The 15776-nt window shown below is 41.1% G+C and overlaps 1 protein-coding gene across 4 annotated transcripts in view; it reads left to right on the forward strand.

The window, feature by feature from the left end:
• VPS39 (VPS39 subunit of HOPS complex) overlaps positions 1–14922 on the forward strand; it is a 31790-nt gene extending 16868 nt beyond the window's left edge. For 2 of the 4 annotated variants that reach the window (XM_088670287.1, XM_060274583.2), the window contains 14 exons: positions 492–635; positions 1403–1544; positions 3108–3194; positions 3694–3767; positions 6344–6442; positions 6719–6836; positions 7263–7391; positions 8458–8560; positions 9439–9484; positions 10697–10846; positions 11158–11292; positions 11885–11976; positions 12619–12740; positions 12916–14922. In XM_088670287.1, the coding sequence (XP_088526413.1) occupies positions 492–635; positions 1403–1544; positions 3108–3194; positions 3694–3767; positions 6344–6442; positions 6719–6836; positions 7263–7391; positions 8458–8560; positions 9439–9484; positions 10697–10846; positions 11158–11292; positions 11885–11976; positions 12619–12694 (1395 nt within the window). In that variant the 3' untranslated portion in view covers positions 12695–12740; positions 12916–14922. Of the gene's footprint in view, positions 1–491; positions 636–1402; positions 1545–3107; positions 3195–3693; positions 3768–6343; positions 6443–6718; positions 6837–7262; positions 7392–8457; positions 8561–9438; positions 9485–10696; positions 10847–11157; positions 11293–11884; positions 11977–12618 lie in introns of all 4 variants that reach the window. The other 2 variants (XM_088670278.1, XM_060274563.2) reach the window with 1 other exon arrangement.
• Positions 14923–15776: the final 854 nt, after the last annotated feature.

The raw sequence follows: 15776 nt of genomic DNA on the forward strand, positions 1-15776 counted from the left end.
CTTACCAGCTATTGCCTCACCTAACATGATAAAAGGAGGGTGTGAAGCACGATCTCTTGTACATATCAGAGCAGTCATGAAAAGCTTTCCTGCTTAAAAAAGGCACATCGGTGTGGGACAATTATCATACACTGCGTCAGCTCTTTCTTTGTTGTTCATATAGCACTGTGAGCATACAACACACAAACACAAACAAACAAACAAACAGACACATGAAAGACATCTCCTCCTGCCCAGTGAGCTTACGGTCTAAATGTTGACTATGTGCAGAGAGAAGGGGGAGGGGCTTCAAGGTTAACAGAATATTAGAAGAAGAATGGGAGAATCCAGTACAACAAGAACTAATCCAGTACAACAAGAACTAACAAGCAAATGCAGTTTGTCTGAACCCATGTGGATAAAAAGGTTGCAGTCACATGCAGTTTTCCCTCTGAGGTAATGTGGGTGAGGTGTGGCATGACTTCACTTCTTTTGACTCTTAATTTCTGCAGAAAAGAAGTCAGTTAGTGAAGAAGCTGAATGACTCAGACCATCAGTCCAGCACTTCTCCTCTCATGGAGGGGACGCCTACCATCAAATCAAAGAAGAAGTTGCTGCAGATCATTGATACCACCCTGTTGAAATGCTACCTCCATGTGAGTTCTCTGCATTTTCTGAAACACACACGCCTTCCTCAAACCAGACATTTAGAGTTTTGGTGTTGGAAACTCAGGACTAATAGTGGAAAGGATTTAGATGTGAGTTTAAGCCCCTCTTTAAGCTTAAAATGCTAAAGGTGAAAACAGACACAACACTTTGGGGCACCTGCACTTATCTCAGGTCTTTCCTGGGTGCAACCTAAGTTGCGTCAGTATCTTCTGTGAAACTCTTTAACTGCCGAAATATATACTGCTTGCCTTTAAATTGCACCAAGATTTTTAGAGGACATGGATATGCAGAGGAGAAATTAAATATACGATGGGTTTGTTTTGGTCATGTTGAATCTTAGTAACTGTCATTTGGTCTCTGTTGTTTGCCAAAATTGTACATTGTTCTTAATACGGCAATCTCTTATTAAACAATAAAAGGGGCCAGTGGAATTGGTTGTCTGGTTGTTTGAGATACAAATCTGAATAAGCAGGAAAGTGTCTGCATGATTTTTTTTAGGAGGAGAGTAAATACCCCGGAATATTATTGATTTCCCTTGCTTATTTTTTAAATAAAAAAATGGAATAGAAAGACTAACAAACTAGCTCTTTGCTAGTTAAGCACATCATAGCCCTACTACATGTGAAGACTTGTTTTTAAATAAATACTTAGATTTGTGATAAGTATCTTCCTTTTCCTGGTTCTAAATGCATGCTTCTTTTGATGCATAGTAAACTGTTTCTGATTCCCTCAAATTGCTCCTCCTTACTGACAGACCAATGTGGCCCTAGTGGCACCACTGTTGCGACTGGAGAACAATCACTGCCACATAGAGGAAAGTGAGCATGTGCTCAAGAAAGCACACAAATACAGTGAGCTGATCATACTGTACGAGAAGAAAGGTCTGCATGAAAAAGGTAAGTTCTGTGGGGTGGGAATCTATTGGTATGTAATATAGACCTTGTGAATTTATCTGGCTTAGATCTATCCTGGCTAAAAGCTGCCCAAAAGTATTATTTAATGACCTCTGCCATTTGGGTCACTTCAAAAAATGTAGCTGCTATATTGTTTGGGGCACGTTTTCCTAATGCCCCTTAGATGTGCTTTTATTTAGGTCAGTGATACCTGTGTAGCAGGTTGACCCTATGTATCATGTTATGGTCTCAGGGAGGGGCACCAGCATTTGAAGGGATGGAACTGACAAGTAGGTTGCTAACACCACGTTTCAGGATTTGAATATACCTGTATTATTATTATGTACATTTGTTTGTTGCCTTTTACCAAAAAAAAGTGAGTCTCGAAGTGACTTAAGATAAAATACAACTGATAAAAACAGTGGAAGCCGGAAAGTTAAAACAACAGATAATACAAAATATCTAAAATGCCCACCTAATAACATAATGTAAATCTTACCCACCCTACTAAAAGATGAACTCCACCATAGAAGCCATAGTTATCAAAGGCCTGAGTGGATAAAAATAGATAACGATGGCGTGAGGCATGCTTTCTAGTATAAAGATATAGAGCTGTTATTTGAAGCCGGGGGGATGGGGGCGGGGCGGCTGTGTTGAGGGGATCCTTGAGTTTGCAATCTCAACAGACCTTTTGTATTACACTATTTTAACTTTTTAGTTAATCGCAACTGTACAATATCAAATGGCCTCATAGGGCAAAGACAAAGCTACATCAAAAGGATACTCTTGATGTTATGAATTTTATCTTTTTCTGCTGTTCATGTTTCTCTGTCAATTAACTCTTACTGGATAGCCATTCTATTGCTGCTGCTGCTGCTGCTACACTCTTCTGTTAGGGAACTGGTTTTAGAGCACTTTGTTTCCCAATACTTCCATATGCTAGGCAGAACAGCATGGGGAATGGCAGACAAATAAATTCCCAGAGGCAGGGAAAAAAAGAAAGAGGAAGCATGCAAGAAGCTGTCATAGTAGCATATGCTATGCTACAGACATGTGGATGTTAAAAATAGAATTCAAGTACTGTCTTGACCTTTTGCTCAAGAGTGAACAGACTCCTAGCCTGTTGGATCTAGTTTGTCCAGCAACCAGATTCTGGTGCAAACCACATACAGATAGAATTAAAGAATAGATTCCATTCTGATCCTGAAAACTTTTTTTCAGTGCTGGAATTGAGGTGAACTTGCTTTCTTTTCACACAAAAGCCCAATATTACTTTAAAATGTTTTCTTCATTTCAGCAGTCTAATTTAGGTGGGGAAAGTCATTTTGTTGTTGCTATAAACAATCGGGACTCAGAAATTCTTGCCACATGACTGCAAAGCACCCAGAGATTTACCAGTAGATCCCAATCTACCTTCATGCTCATCCCCACCAAACATTATGTAGGGGAAGACTGCTTCTGCTTTGTCATGGCACGAAACACACAGTTCTTTGTATTAACTGAGGAGCCTTGGTCATGGGTAACTAAAGGAAAATCCCAGTAGGCCTGTCTTCTGTTTTTCTGCAGCTTTGCAAGTGCTAGTGGATCAGTCAAAGAAAGCTAACTCCCCCCTGAAGGGCCATGAGAGGACCGTGCAGTATTTGCAACACTTGGGTGAGTGCAGCTGAATATACCTTCTGTTTTCACATCTTGTCCTACCTTTCCATGGAACAAATAGATCGTGGTGGCTCACAAAAGACAAATGGGGGGGAAACCACCCCACACTCCAAAATAATTCACAGAATTATTTATAAATCAGTTTCACAAATTTCGTTGACCATACAGTAAAAATATGAAAACCTGTGGATATCAGTCAACTCAGCCCAAAATTTTAAGTGAAGGGGTTCTCTTGATCTCCCAGAGATTGAGTTTAAGCCTGATAGGCTTCTTTGGGAGCAGCATTAGAAATTATGGTGACATTAACAGTCATGTCCTAATACTCAGAGAAAGGCATCCCAGCAGGATAATTTTTCCCTAAAAGGGACTCAAGGCGGCTTGTAAAAAGTGCCTTAAAAGAAATTTTTTAAAAAGTGATGGATCTAGTTGTCATTTACACCTTACTCTATAGCTTGCAGTCTAGTTCAATTCCATTTTGCTTTCTTTCTTATTCTAGGCACCGACAACTTGAACTTAATATTCTCCTATTCTGTTTGGGTACTTAGAGACTTTCCTGAAGATGGATTGAAAGTAAGCACACTTGGTCACAATTGAAAATAAAGGTGGAGAGAATTAGGGTGTGCCTACTGACTGCGCTGATAGTAAAGCAAATAATATTAGGCAGGTCCTTCTAATATTTTGCTCACTTAGTTCACACTCATAAGGCTATCATAATTGTAAATAAAGGGCTGCTTTAAGTGTTCTGGGTCCACATAAAGACTGTTATAAATTGCTCTAAATAGCAGCATTGCCCGTGTGACTATATACAGCCTCTCTACATAGATTGGAAAACACTGGCCATTCTACCTCATGTGTCCAAAAAGAAAGCTACTCCATGTACCGTATTTGTTGTTCTTTAGTCGTTTAGTCGTGTCTGACTCTTCGTGACCCCATGGACCATAGCACGCCAGGCACTCCTGTCTTCCACTGCCTCCCGCAGTTTGGTCAAACTCATGTTCGTAGCTTCGAGAACACTGTCCAACCATCTCGTCCTCTGTCGTCCCCTTCTCCTAGTGCCCTCCATCTTTCCCAACATCAAGGTCTTTTCCAAGGATTCTTCTCTTCTCATGAGGTGGCCAAAGTATTGGAGCCTCAGCTTCACGATCTGTCCTTCCAGTGAGCACTCAGGGCTGATTTCCTTAAGAATGGATAGGTTTGATCTTCTTTCAGTCCATGGGACTCTCAGGAGTCTCCTCCAGCACCATAATTCAAAAACATCAATTCTTCTGCAATCAGCCTTCTTTATGGTCCAGCTCTCACTTCCATACATCACTACTGGAAAACCATAGCTTTAACTATACAGACCTTTGTTGGCAAGATGATGTCTCTGCTTTTTAAGATGCTGTCTAGGTTTGTCATTGCTTTTCTTCCAAAAAACAGGCGTCTTTTAATTTCATGACTGCTGTCACCATCTGCAGTCTCCTTTCTGGATCACTGCCTTGTCGTGGCGAAGGGGCTTGAATAACTCAGAGAAGCTATGAGCTATGCCAGGGGTCAGCAAACTTTTTCAGTAGGGAGTCGGTCCACTGTCCCTCAGACCTTGTGGGGGGCCGGACTATATTTTGGAAAAAAATATGAACGAATTCCTGTGCCCCACAAATATCCTAGAGATGCAGTTTAAATAAAAGGACACATTCTACTCATGTAAAAACATGCTTATTCCTGGACCATCTGCGGGCTGGATTTAGAAGGTGATTGGCCGCATCTGGCCCCCGGGCCTTAGTTTGGGGACCCCTGAGCTATGCCATGCAGGGCCACCCAAAATGGACAGGTCATAGTGGAGAGTTTTGACTAAATGTGATCCACCTGGAGCAGGAACTGGCAAGCCACTCCAGTATCCCTGCCAAGAATACTCCATGGACAAAGACAACAGGCATATACCGTATTTACTCAAGTCTAATGCACCATCAAATCTAATCCGCACCTTAATTTTCAGAACCTTGAAACCCAAAAAAGTATTTGCTGGCAGATTTAAATCTGCCATAGAATCTAATGCACACCTTAATTTTCATAATTTGGCCCAAAAAGGTGAGCGTTAGATTAGAGTAAATATGGTAATATCTATCATAAAATAATAATAATAATAATAATAATAATAATAATAATAATAATAATAATTTATTATTTATACCCTGCCCATCTGGCTGGGTTTCCCCAGCCACTCTGGGTGGCTTCCAACAGAAAAATAAAACACAGTAATCTATTAAACATTAAAAGCCTCCCTGAACAGGGCTGCCTTGTTGGCAGAAGCCACACTTACAAGTTAGCACAACTCAGATTATCTGTTTGTATGCAGCAGCTTTGCAGTACTTGAAAAATGCATCTTCCTTACTTTATTGAAAGCTTATCTTGCTAATCCTTACTTACCAGTAATGTCTAGAGTCGACTAAGCAAAAAGAAGCTGTGAAATTATATCTAGGGTACATCAAGCCCACAATAGCTTTTTGAACCCAGTCACTGAAAGACAGGATGAAGTTGGTAGTTCTGAGTGAGGTTTCATCAGTTGCATCAGTTCTCGTTGTTTGGTTTTAGAAGACAAGAATTGCCTGTTGCTGTGCTGAGTGTGGCCTGGTTTGCACAACCTGTGTGGCCTGGTTTGCACAACCTGGTAAGCCAAACTGACTTACCAAAGCCTCAAGCAGTTATGGAAAAGAACTTCCAGTCAAGAACAAACCTTGACTACAACTTGTGGTTAGGGCGGGGAGAGTTTAACCAAAAGTCCTAGTTCACATGATGTGCTAAGCCAAACCCTGGGTTAGTTCAGTGTGGCACAATAGTAGGACCAGGAAGAAGCAAAGTGGCTGCAAGTTCCTTTCCAGAACCTGGTCAATAAGTGCATGCAATATCTCAGTTTAATAGGGACACTGGTAATAGAATGCTACTTGCTGATACAGAGCAATAGAGCAAAAGATTTACCCTCAGTGTTCTGTGTTTGTATATTGTGCTTTCAGTTGGAGAACATTGAAGATTAATTGCTGCTGCTCCTTCAGAAAGATATTGAGTGTCATTTGGGGGCTTGTGAATTGACGTGTTTGACTTCCCTTAGAAAAAACTAATGTAAATGTATAAAAATTAACTTTGCGAAATTCAACCTTTTTGATTGGCAGATATTCACAGAAGATCTTCCTGAAGTGGAATCCCTTCCTCGAAACAAAGTCCTCAGTTTCTTGATAGAGAACTTTAAAAACCTGGCTGTTCCGTACTTGGTAAGAACTCAGGCTGCTACCTGCACTCCCTGTTCTGATAACAGCAATTCGTGTCTGGCTTCTAGGTCTGTCTGACACAATTTTTGAAGGTGAACAAATTATAAACATGTAGCAGTAGCTAATCCAGGAGGTATGAAGCCATTTTTGTAGGATTCCTGGTTTATATGAAGGAAGACAAAAGTGGCTTCTCTTGAACACACATTGAAATATTGATGGGAAGAGGCAGGGTCTTCTATGGTCAGCTGTCATACATGGGTTGTGGACATGTATTTACAGGAACATATAATCCAAACCTGGGAAGAGGCTGGTTCAGAGTTCCACAACTGCCTGATTCAGCTCTACTGTGAAAAAGTGCAAGGATTAATGAAGGAATATCTCAGCTCTTTTCCTCCAGGTATTTTCACCCCTGGTCTACTTCAGTGTGCCAAAATAAGAAACTATGGGACAAACTATAGAGAAGAGAAGTAGTTGAATAAAAGAATTGGAGGCAGCATGCTTCTGAATTACCAGTTGCTGGCAATTGCAGGTGGGGAGAGAACTGTTGGATTGGCCACTGTGAGGACAGGAAGCTGAATTAGATGGACCTTTGTTTTTAAACACAAAGGTGATTCTGTAGATTGCAGACTGTAAGTAGCTACTGTTAGGTAATGTATCTCAGTTGTGTGCTATTAGGAACATTATTAAATTTAACTTCACATGAGATGTTCAGAAGCATCTTTGTTTCAGTGGGTCTCCTGTCTAATGGGAGTGGGACTTCAGATAACTTCATTTTATGGCTTCACATTTGCTGATGCTAACAAATAATATTCTTCTGTTTCAGATAAACTACCGGTGGCAGCTGGAGAAGAGGAGGGGGAACTTGGAGAGTATCGACAAAAACTGCTTTTCTTCCTTGAGACTTCCAGTTGCTACAATGCTGAGCAGCTCATCAGTGACTTCCCCTTTGATGGTAAGAGATGGTGCAGCCATATTGGTCTCCTTCATTGCTGGCGACAATTAGCTATAGTTATTGCAGTGGAATTGTACCCTGTTTCTCATATTTTAAGACATACCCATAAAATAAGCCATAGCAGGATTTTTAAGCATTCAAGGAATATAAGCCATACCCCGAAAATAAGACATAGTGATAGGCACAGCAGCAATACCGGCCATGGCAGGAGGAGGAGGAGGAGGAAAAATATAAGACATCCCCTGAAAATAAGCCATAGTGTGTTTTTTTGAGGAAAAAATAAATATAAGACATGTCTTATAATATGAGAAACACGGTATTTTTCTTTAGTTCTTTTTTAAAATTTAAAGACATTTTAAGTGCTGGAAAAGAGAATGTAGCCCGTTATCCTCTGCTATGGGCATTCTGCACAAGTGCCATGTCTCAGTAATGTAAAGGGATTTTCCCTTACTATTATTAAATTTTATATTGCCACCCCCTCCATCCTCCCAAAGGAGCCTAGGGCAGCATGTCTGTGTTGGTGGAAGAGATGCTGCATAATGGCCCTTTATAAATATAGGGGACAATTGACTGTTTTATGTGAAGAGCAATGTTTAAAATGCTCACTGTTTGAAAAGCTATGGGTAACTGAAAAGTGGTGTACAGAGGAATAAAAACAACAACAACCGACAGTGTGATGTTACTGATTTCTAGAATAAACTGAGCTCTTCCTCTTCCTTCTGTCCAGGTATTGTAACAAAATATGGTCTTCCTCTGCTGCTTAGTTTGCAGAATTGTGTTTCTGCTGAAGGCAATAATACCATGTTTTCCCGAAAAGAAGACATACCCATAAAATAAGCCGTAGCAGGATTTCTAAGCATTTGCATAATATAAGCCATACCCCGAAAATGAGACATAGTGATAGGCGCAGTTCTGGAGGGCGCCAAGGAAGAGGCGCGTAAATTAAAAAATAAGACATCCCCTGAAAATAAGCCATAGTGTGTCTTCTTGAGGAAAAATAAATATAAGACAGTGTCTTATTTCCGGGGAAACACGGTACCTACTTTTGTTCTACTCCTGCCTGCAGGCCTCCTAGAAGAACGTGCTCTGCTGCTGGGACGGATGGGAAATCATGAACAAGCTCTCTTCATATATGTTCATATCCTGAAGGATACAAAAATGGCTGAAAAGTATGTCTCTGCTTAACAGTAACACTTTGTTAGTTTTTAAAGAAGCAAACCAGCTTAGTTCATTCTTACCTGTTTAAGTGGGAGGTGTATGTAGTCATTTCCCACCTTAATTTGTCCCCCTCTGCATTGGGGGTCGCCAACCTTTGTGGCCCATGGGCACATCTGCAAACTAGAGGAACTGTTGCAGGGCACCACACACACATTGCAGCCTATTGGAAAGGAAATGAGCGTAATTTGAACAGATGAAAGGTGGGGAAGAGAGCCTTGTGTGCACATCAGGGAAGGCTTTTTTGGTTGCATATGACCATGGACACCATGTTGTTGACCCTTGCTCTACTAATGCTGAAGCTGGTACTAACCACAGCTTCAGAGGTGCATTGTCTTATTTCCTTTCCTTGCTGATAACCATATATGTACAGCTTTAGCATCATATCATAATTAGCCAAGGGGTCCTAGTAGCCAGTTCATTAGCAGTCTTTAGAACATAAGAAATTAGCAGGTGCACTTACCAGGCAACCCTTGTTTGTTTGTTTTGTTGCATAGACGTATGATTCATTGTGCAAATATGTATGCATAAATATGGCATAGAAAATTGTTTTAATACTGGAAAGTATTTTTCTTTCTTACATGGTGATCAGTCCTATTTAACATTTTAATTTGCAAAATGAGAAACCAGTTTAAATGCCTTTCCAGTTGGTAGGCATCTATCTGCCTCGGGAGACGATGGAAGAGTTTGCCTTTGGGGGTAAAGTCAAACTGTTGGAAGGTTGCAACACAGTACTCACTGATAATTGTAGGGTAATAAGTCAAAATATGTAATTTTTAAAATAAGCTGGACTTCAAGGACTGAGTTTCCTGTATATGCTGTTCTGTTTCAGTTACTGTCACAAACACTACGACAAAAGCAAAGATGGCAACAAAGATGTGAGTGGCTTATTTTCTGTTATCTTGGAGTTTACAAAACACGCTTCCTTTAATTATCCTGTTTCTGTTACATAGTTTGTAGCATCAACAAATTTCATGGCAGGTAATTGGAGCGAGTAAAAGATGTTATGTCTGAAACAAATGAGCTTGCAAGACTTGAAAATTTATAAGTATTCAAGTCTTTTAAATACTTTGGGGTGCTGCTCAGTGTGTGTGTGTGTGTGTGTGTGTGTGTGTGTGTGTGTGTTCAAATAAAGCAATCTCTTATTTCCAAGCAAGTTGCTTTGGAAAATATACTGTTGTATTTGAAGCAACTTCCCACTCTGCAGCAGTGAGTGAGTGAGACTCATTGCCAAGGCCATCATTTCTCCCCTGCTGAAGGAGCTTCATCTGCCTTGGCCTCCTAGCATTATATTGCTAAAAGACTTTGTTTCAGGCAGTTACTGCACAGGCATGACTGAGCTTGTGCGGTTTCAGTTGGCCAGCCTCACACAAAAGGTCCCTGGAGCAGCAGCAACCTCATCATTAGGCTCCCCTTCTTCCCATTAATCACAATTGTGTTTGAGGCGTGAAAAGGAGTGGTGGCTTGGGCAGCAGGAGGCTTTGTAGCTAACAGAGGATTAAATGGAGGGTAGAACAGGGCTACTAGCCACAATGGCCGTGCTCTGCCTCCACGTTCGGAGGTACTAATGCTTCCGAGTATCAGCTGAGCAGGAGCGGAGAGCAATCTTGTGCTCAATGTCTGCTTGTGGGTTTCCCACGGATCTGGTTGGACACTGTAAGAACAGGATGCTGGACCTGATGGGCAGGCTTACAAGGATGTAGGTGTGTTTGCATGCTCGCACATTTATGCCTGCTACTTAATTTCACCTTTGTACAGTAGGATTGTTTCTACACATATGCACTGCACTATACTCTCCATTGCAGGCATAACTACCTAAGGGTGTTGCAATATACTAATTAGTGCATTTCTTTCGCAGATAAAGATCAGCTTTACCTTCTGAAATAAATGGGAAACGCTGTTTTCCCAGGAGCGCTGTGGACTCTTGTTCATACCATTTGAGCAAGAGCTTATATAAAGCTGTAAATACTTCTGGTCAAGATAAGAGTTTTGTTATAAGATGGGCACTGCCTCTGTTGTGGGGTGGCATACTTGGTCCCAGAGATTTTGGAGTGGATTTTAAATATAGTGGTTTGCTTTGTGTCAAACAGGTATACTTGTCTCTTCTCCGGATGTACCTCTCACCACCTAGTGTTCACTGCTTGGGACCAATCAAGATGAAACTATTGGAGCCTCAAGCCAATCTCCAGGCTGCATTGCAGGTTTTGGAACTTCATCACAGCAAGTTGGACACTACCAAAGTAAGGAGATTTTTTTTTAATGAAGCACACTACATTGTGGAGTAGATACGATGCAAGAAACCTCTATTGCATTAAAATAAACTAATTTTTGTGTATGAATACCCCTTTTTCTTCCACAAGCTGCTTGAAGGACCACTTTCTTTGCAAAAAAAATTAAGCTGTATCCAGAGAATTTGGTTTTTTTTAGGAGCTAACTTACATCTAACGTTTATTTATACCAGACTTTGCTCACAACCATGAAAAGTTGGAATACTGGAACTGTATTTTGGAAGAATCCTAACACATTAATTTCCCTTTGGTTGTATCTGTAGGCAATAAACCTCCTCCCAGCAAATACTCAAATTAGTGAGATTCGAATCTTCCTGGAAAAAGTCCTTGAAGAAAATGCCCAGAAGAAAAGATTCAGTCAAGTACTTAAAAATCTTCTCCATGCTGAATTCCTGAGAGTATGTTGTTCATGTTACTTCTCAATATTTAACAAAGGGAATGTTTAAAGCAGGGTTCCCAAACTATAGCCCGCGGGCCAGATGCGGCCCAATTGGCCTCCCAATCCGGCCCGCGACAACCCCCGCCGGCTGCTGCTGCTGCCGCCCACTCTTGCAGCGCGCAGCGCGCCGGCGCCCTTCCAAATCGGGGAAAAAGCTCCGAAAATCGTTTGTGCGCATGCGTATGGGCCTCTCCCGACCCAAAAGAGGTCATTTCCGGTGCACTTCCGGGTCGGGGGGGGGGAGGCCCACACGCATGCGCACAAACGATTTTCGGCGATTTTTCCGACCTGGAAGCGCGCCACCGCGCCCTCCGGCCCGCTGTGTGCGCATTCCCCTGCCCTCCAGCCCAAAGCCGGGTAAGTCTGGGGACCCCTGGTTTAAAGCAAATGTTGGGCTGTTGTATGTGAGGGGGTTGTTAGGTACAGAAATTGGTAAATTGTATTACCAAAAAACAGCAACAATAATTAGTTTAACTGTTTTAAAGGTAATTTTCATATTTCTTCAGGGTGTGAGGGAATGTTCTATTCTATTTGTTCTTATTTTGCCATAGGTACAGGAGGAACGGATTTTACACCAGCAAGTGAAATGTATAATCACAGAGGAAAAACTTTGCAGTGTGTGTAAAAAGAAGATTGGAAATAGGTATGTGGAAATTGCTACTCAGTCTGATTTTTGCACAATTTTTGTGGAAGAGCAGCAGTGGGCTAGAATGCCTGCTGAAGCATTCTTAGAGTGTACAGTTAATTCTCTGACAGTGCACTCCTAAGCATGTTTATTCAGAAGAAAGAACCACTAGATTCAATGAGAATTCTTCCTTGATAAGTGGGTATCAGGAGGGGGACATGGTGGTGGAATTCACTTGGCTTACCTCTTAGTGTGAACTTTCCTGATTCAAATAAGTGAACTGACATAGCTATGCTTTGGAATTCATGCTTACTCAACATTTGTGACGCAGTTCTCCAAAAAGTATGGACAAAAATGCATCATGAAAACTACTACATGTCTCTGGTTTTGAAAATATATGTTAAGTCTCACCAAACACTAGATAGAAGGGAAGGAAACATGCACACGCTGCTACAGGAACACAAAGGAAACAAAACACTAAGAACCGCAGAGAGAAATGCTGGTTGAGAAGTGACCTTTCAAAAAGTATTGATTTTTGTAAAGAGGAGCCTGTTCCGTGCCCTTCTAAAGATTACTAAATCAAGTGGTGTTTTTTATATTATTTTTAAATTACTAAGATAACCAGCTAACTTGATGTACCGACCTTTTCCCTTCCTATAGTGCCTTTGCCCGCTATCCTAATGCAATAGTCGTGCATTATTTCTGTTCCAAAGAAGTGAGTGCAGTAGACACCTGAAATGATTGTCATGTGGACTGCAGAAGCCATGGTGCTTACCTGGAAGGTGAGCGAAGAGAATTGGAGGCATTGGGGAAGTTGGAGGAATCTTCTGAGGCATGTTGCTTACAAACAACTTGAGCCCCACATCGCTTTACCAAATGACTCGCCATGTAATCTGCCAATGCAGGCATAGTAGGGGAAACTGACATCTAACTATTATTTTATATACTTGGCACCAGGTTGGCCCCAGAGCACTTCAGCATGAGGAAGAATGAAAGCTAAATAGCAACGAGATGCCATCATGCTCCAGTTTTTGTAGCAGTTCTCGTTCCAAGGAAGACCCAAGTCGAATAAGGCAAAAATGCATTTTGTGTTGCATTCTGTATTCTGATCATAGTTGGGGGAAATTATATGATTGTTTCATCAGCATTACATTGAGATCCACTTTTATCAGTCATGTGGAGGCAGGCACTTCCAGAGAGGCTGTACCCAGATTTCCTTACTGCAAATGTTGGATATAAATAGGCATTGGCCATCGAACCTTATCCTTTGTATTTGGGAGTGGTTATCACCACTGATAAACTAGTCTAATAACAATATGATCAGAAATGGAAAACGTGTTTTTTTGTTTTTGTTTTGAGAAGCATGTAAATATGAATGAGCATAATATTTGCACTGTGTATAGTGACTTTGATTATGAGTAGAATGAAAAGTGACAATGATTTTTCTGAAGGGAGGGGGAAGTAGCATCTGCACTTGTACCAAAAAGTTAAAAGAGCAAAATCAGATTTCAAAGAGGGTGTGTGTTTTATATTGAGCACCTGGTCTACACTTTGGGGTCACTATTGCGTTGAAGTGGTTGTCTTCATGAATACTCCAGCTTTTGAGTAATGCAGACACTTCCATTGCAGTATTTTTAGTTCCCTATTATGTTCCCACTGGTGCCCCTCTGTAGCTTTGTTGTACCCTCATTGCTGTGATACTGAAAAATCCTGGGCCCTTGCAGGTTGTAATATTGTCTTAACATTATTTTTTAAAGCCTAATCTTTTGTGAGGGTGATAAAGATGAATTTGAGCGTTCAGCAGCAGGTGAACAAAGGCTTGTGATAGGAGCAATAGGTTCAGAGGATCTGAATGGGGAAGTTATCTCAACATCCCATAACAGCTATTTATTATTTTTAGTTTTTTGTGACTGTAATCATTCAGTGATTTATAGTTTTTGGCAGAAAGACACCATAGTTGAGGAAATAAAAGTTAAGGAAAAGCCTTTCTATGCTGTTTTGATTTCACTACAGTCATACCTCAGTTTGCGACTGCAATTTGTTCCGGGGAGCCGGTCGCTCCCCGAGTTCGTCGTAAACCGAGGGGCTCTTCTGCGCATGCGTGAAGTGCCGATAGAGCGCTTCTGCACATGCACAAATCGCTTCTGTGCATCCGCGCGCCGTGGAACCCGGATATAAACATTTCCGGGTCCGCGGCAGTCGCAAACCAATCGGTCGCAAATGGAGGTGGTCGCAAACCGAGGTATAACTGTATGTGCTTGGTAAGATCCCAATATGAGTGAAGCACTAGGATAAATTTAGTGTGTAATTTGATTTGCTGCAAAACAGCTTGGCCTTTTCTAGGAGCTGCTTCCCTGGCTACCTTAAGTACATCTTCTGGTGAAGTCTATCCTCAAGGTCACGTCTATTTCTGTGTTATGTGCAGTGAATACCAACTGTGTCTTACTGCTGGGTTTGGGATTTGTTCTTTTGCTAAGATTAAACTGATTTTTGGTACTTTGTTCCCTTAAATCCATACAGTGTCAATGCATTATGTTTGTTGCATTTGTTCAGCTTCCTAGCCTAGACAGGTACTGCAGGTGAAGACTACACAAGATATTCATATGTAAAGGACAGCAAACCGAAGTGTTTACATAGAAACTTTTATTTGTGCAGTCCATTCTGACACAGTTTAATGATATGTCTGCTGCCAGTAAAGCCACATGCTCCACTGAGGCATCTCAAGTGTACTTTTCTCCTTCACAGAAAAGCTTTTATGTGCCTCGATTCAGCTTCATTACATACCTTCTGCAGAGAAGTGGCTTACGCTATAATTGCCTGCTGGTAGCCTTGCACAGTGTCTGGAATTCACTAACTGTACAACAGGTTAATTTGAAGCAATAAATTATTATAAATATTATAAAACCTGCATATTCTTTCTTCCCTTAAAATAAAGTTTTATATTGTACTTCCTTTTCAGACTTAGCTGTGTGTAGTCTCAGACATTATTTTTTTGCCATTTAAGGTTTTTATACAGGTTGTGTGATTCAGACAAAGGATGTTGCCAATCTAGTTCCCAAAGGTGAGGCATAGTTGCTGCACTACAGAATTGTTACTGTTCAAACCTGAACCACAGGATCTACCTGTATGATGACATTCAAGTTTTTTAATCATGCTGTGCTATTATTTCAGAGGCTGTTCACATTTAGCCTACATTTTCAAGTATGGCCTTTAAACAATATTTTGCTGATCTGGAAACACAAATGGGAAAAGTTCTTAAAACGATAACAGATTTTCATGTAGATAATGCAGGGTTAGAAGTAGTAAATAAAGCTTTCCAGATGACCGTTATTTCAATTGATTCTTTCTCAAGCAGTTCCATTGATCTTTAATAGGTCTACCCAGGAGTAATCAGGCAGTGGTGTGCAAAGTATTTAGGTTTCCATTGTCCTGAGCATTCACGATGTGTTACTGTAGTGTAAGAGTCATGGCCTTTCTCATTATGTTGCCAATGCCTTAGTGACATGGACATGGTATCTGAAAAAGTGTGCATGCACACAAAAGCTTATACCCAGAACAAACTTAGTTGGTCTCTTAAGGTGCTACTGGAGAATATATATATATGTTGTGCATCAACACCCCAGGAACAGCTTCGACTGGTCGGCTAAACCAGGTGAGAGTAGCTGATGGGTCTCAGACCCTTGGTGAGTTAAGGATTTCCATGGCATGCAAAGACAGGTTCTGGCAGATTGAGTGGACGAGACCTATAGTGGGTCCCAACAGTCCAAAAGGCAGTTTCTGCATGTGCTATAGAGGGGCAGACAGGGCTTGTCCACCCA

This window comes from Zootoca vivipara, chromosome 1 (assembly GCF_965207765.1).
Source record: "Zootoca vivipara chromosome 1, rZooViv2.hap1.1, whole genome shotgun sequence".
Lineage (NCBI taxonomy): Eukaryota > Metazoa > Chordata > Lepidosauria > Squamata > Lacertidae > Zootoca > Zootoca vivipara.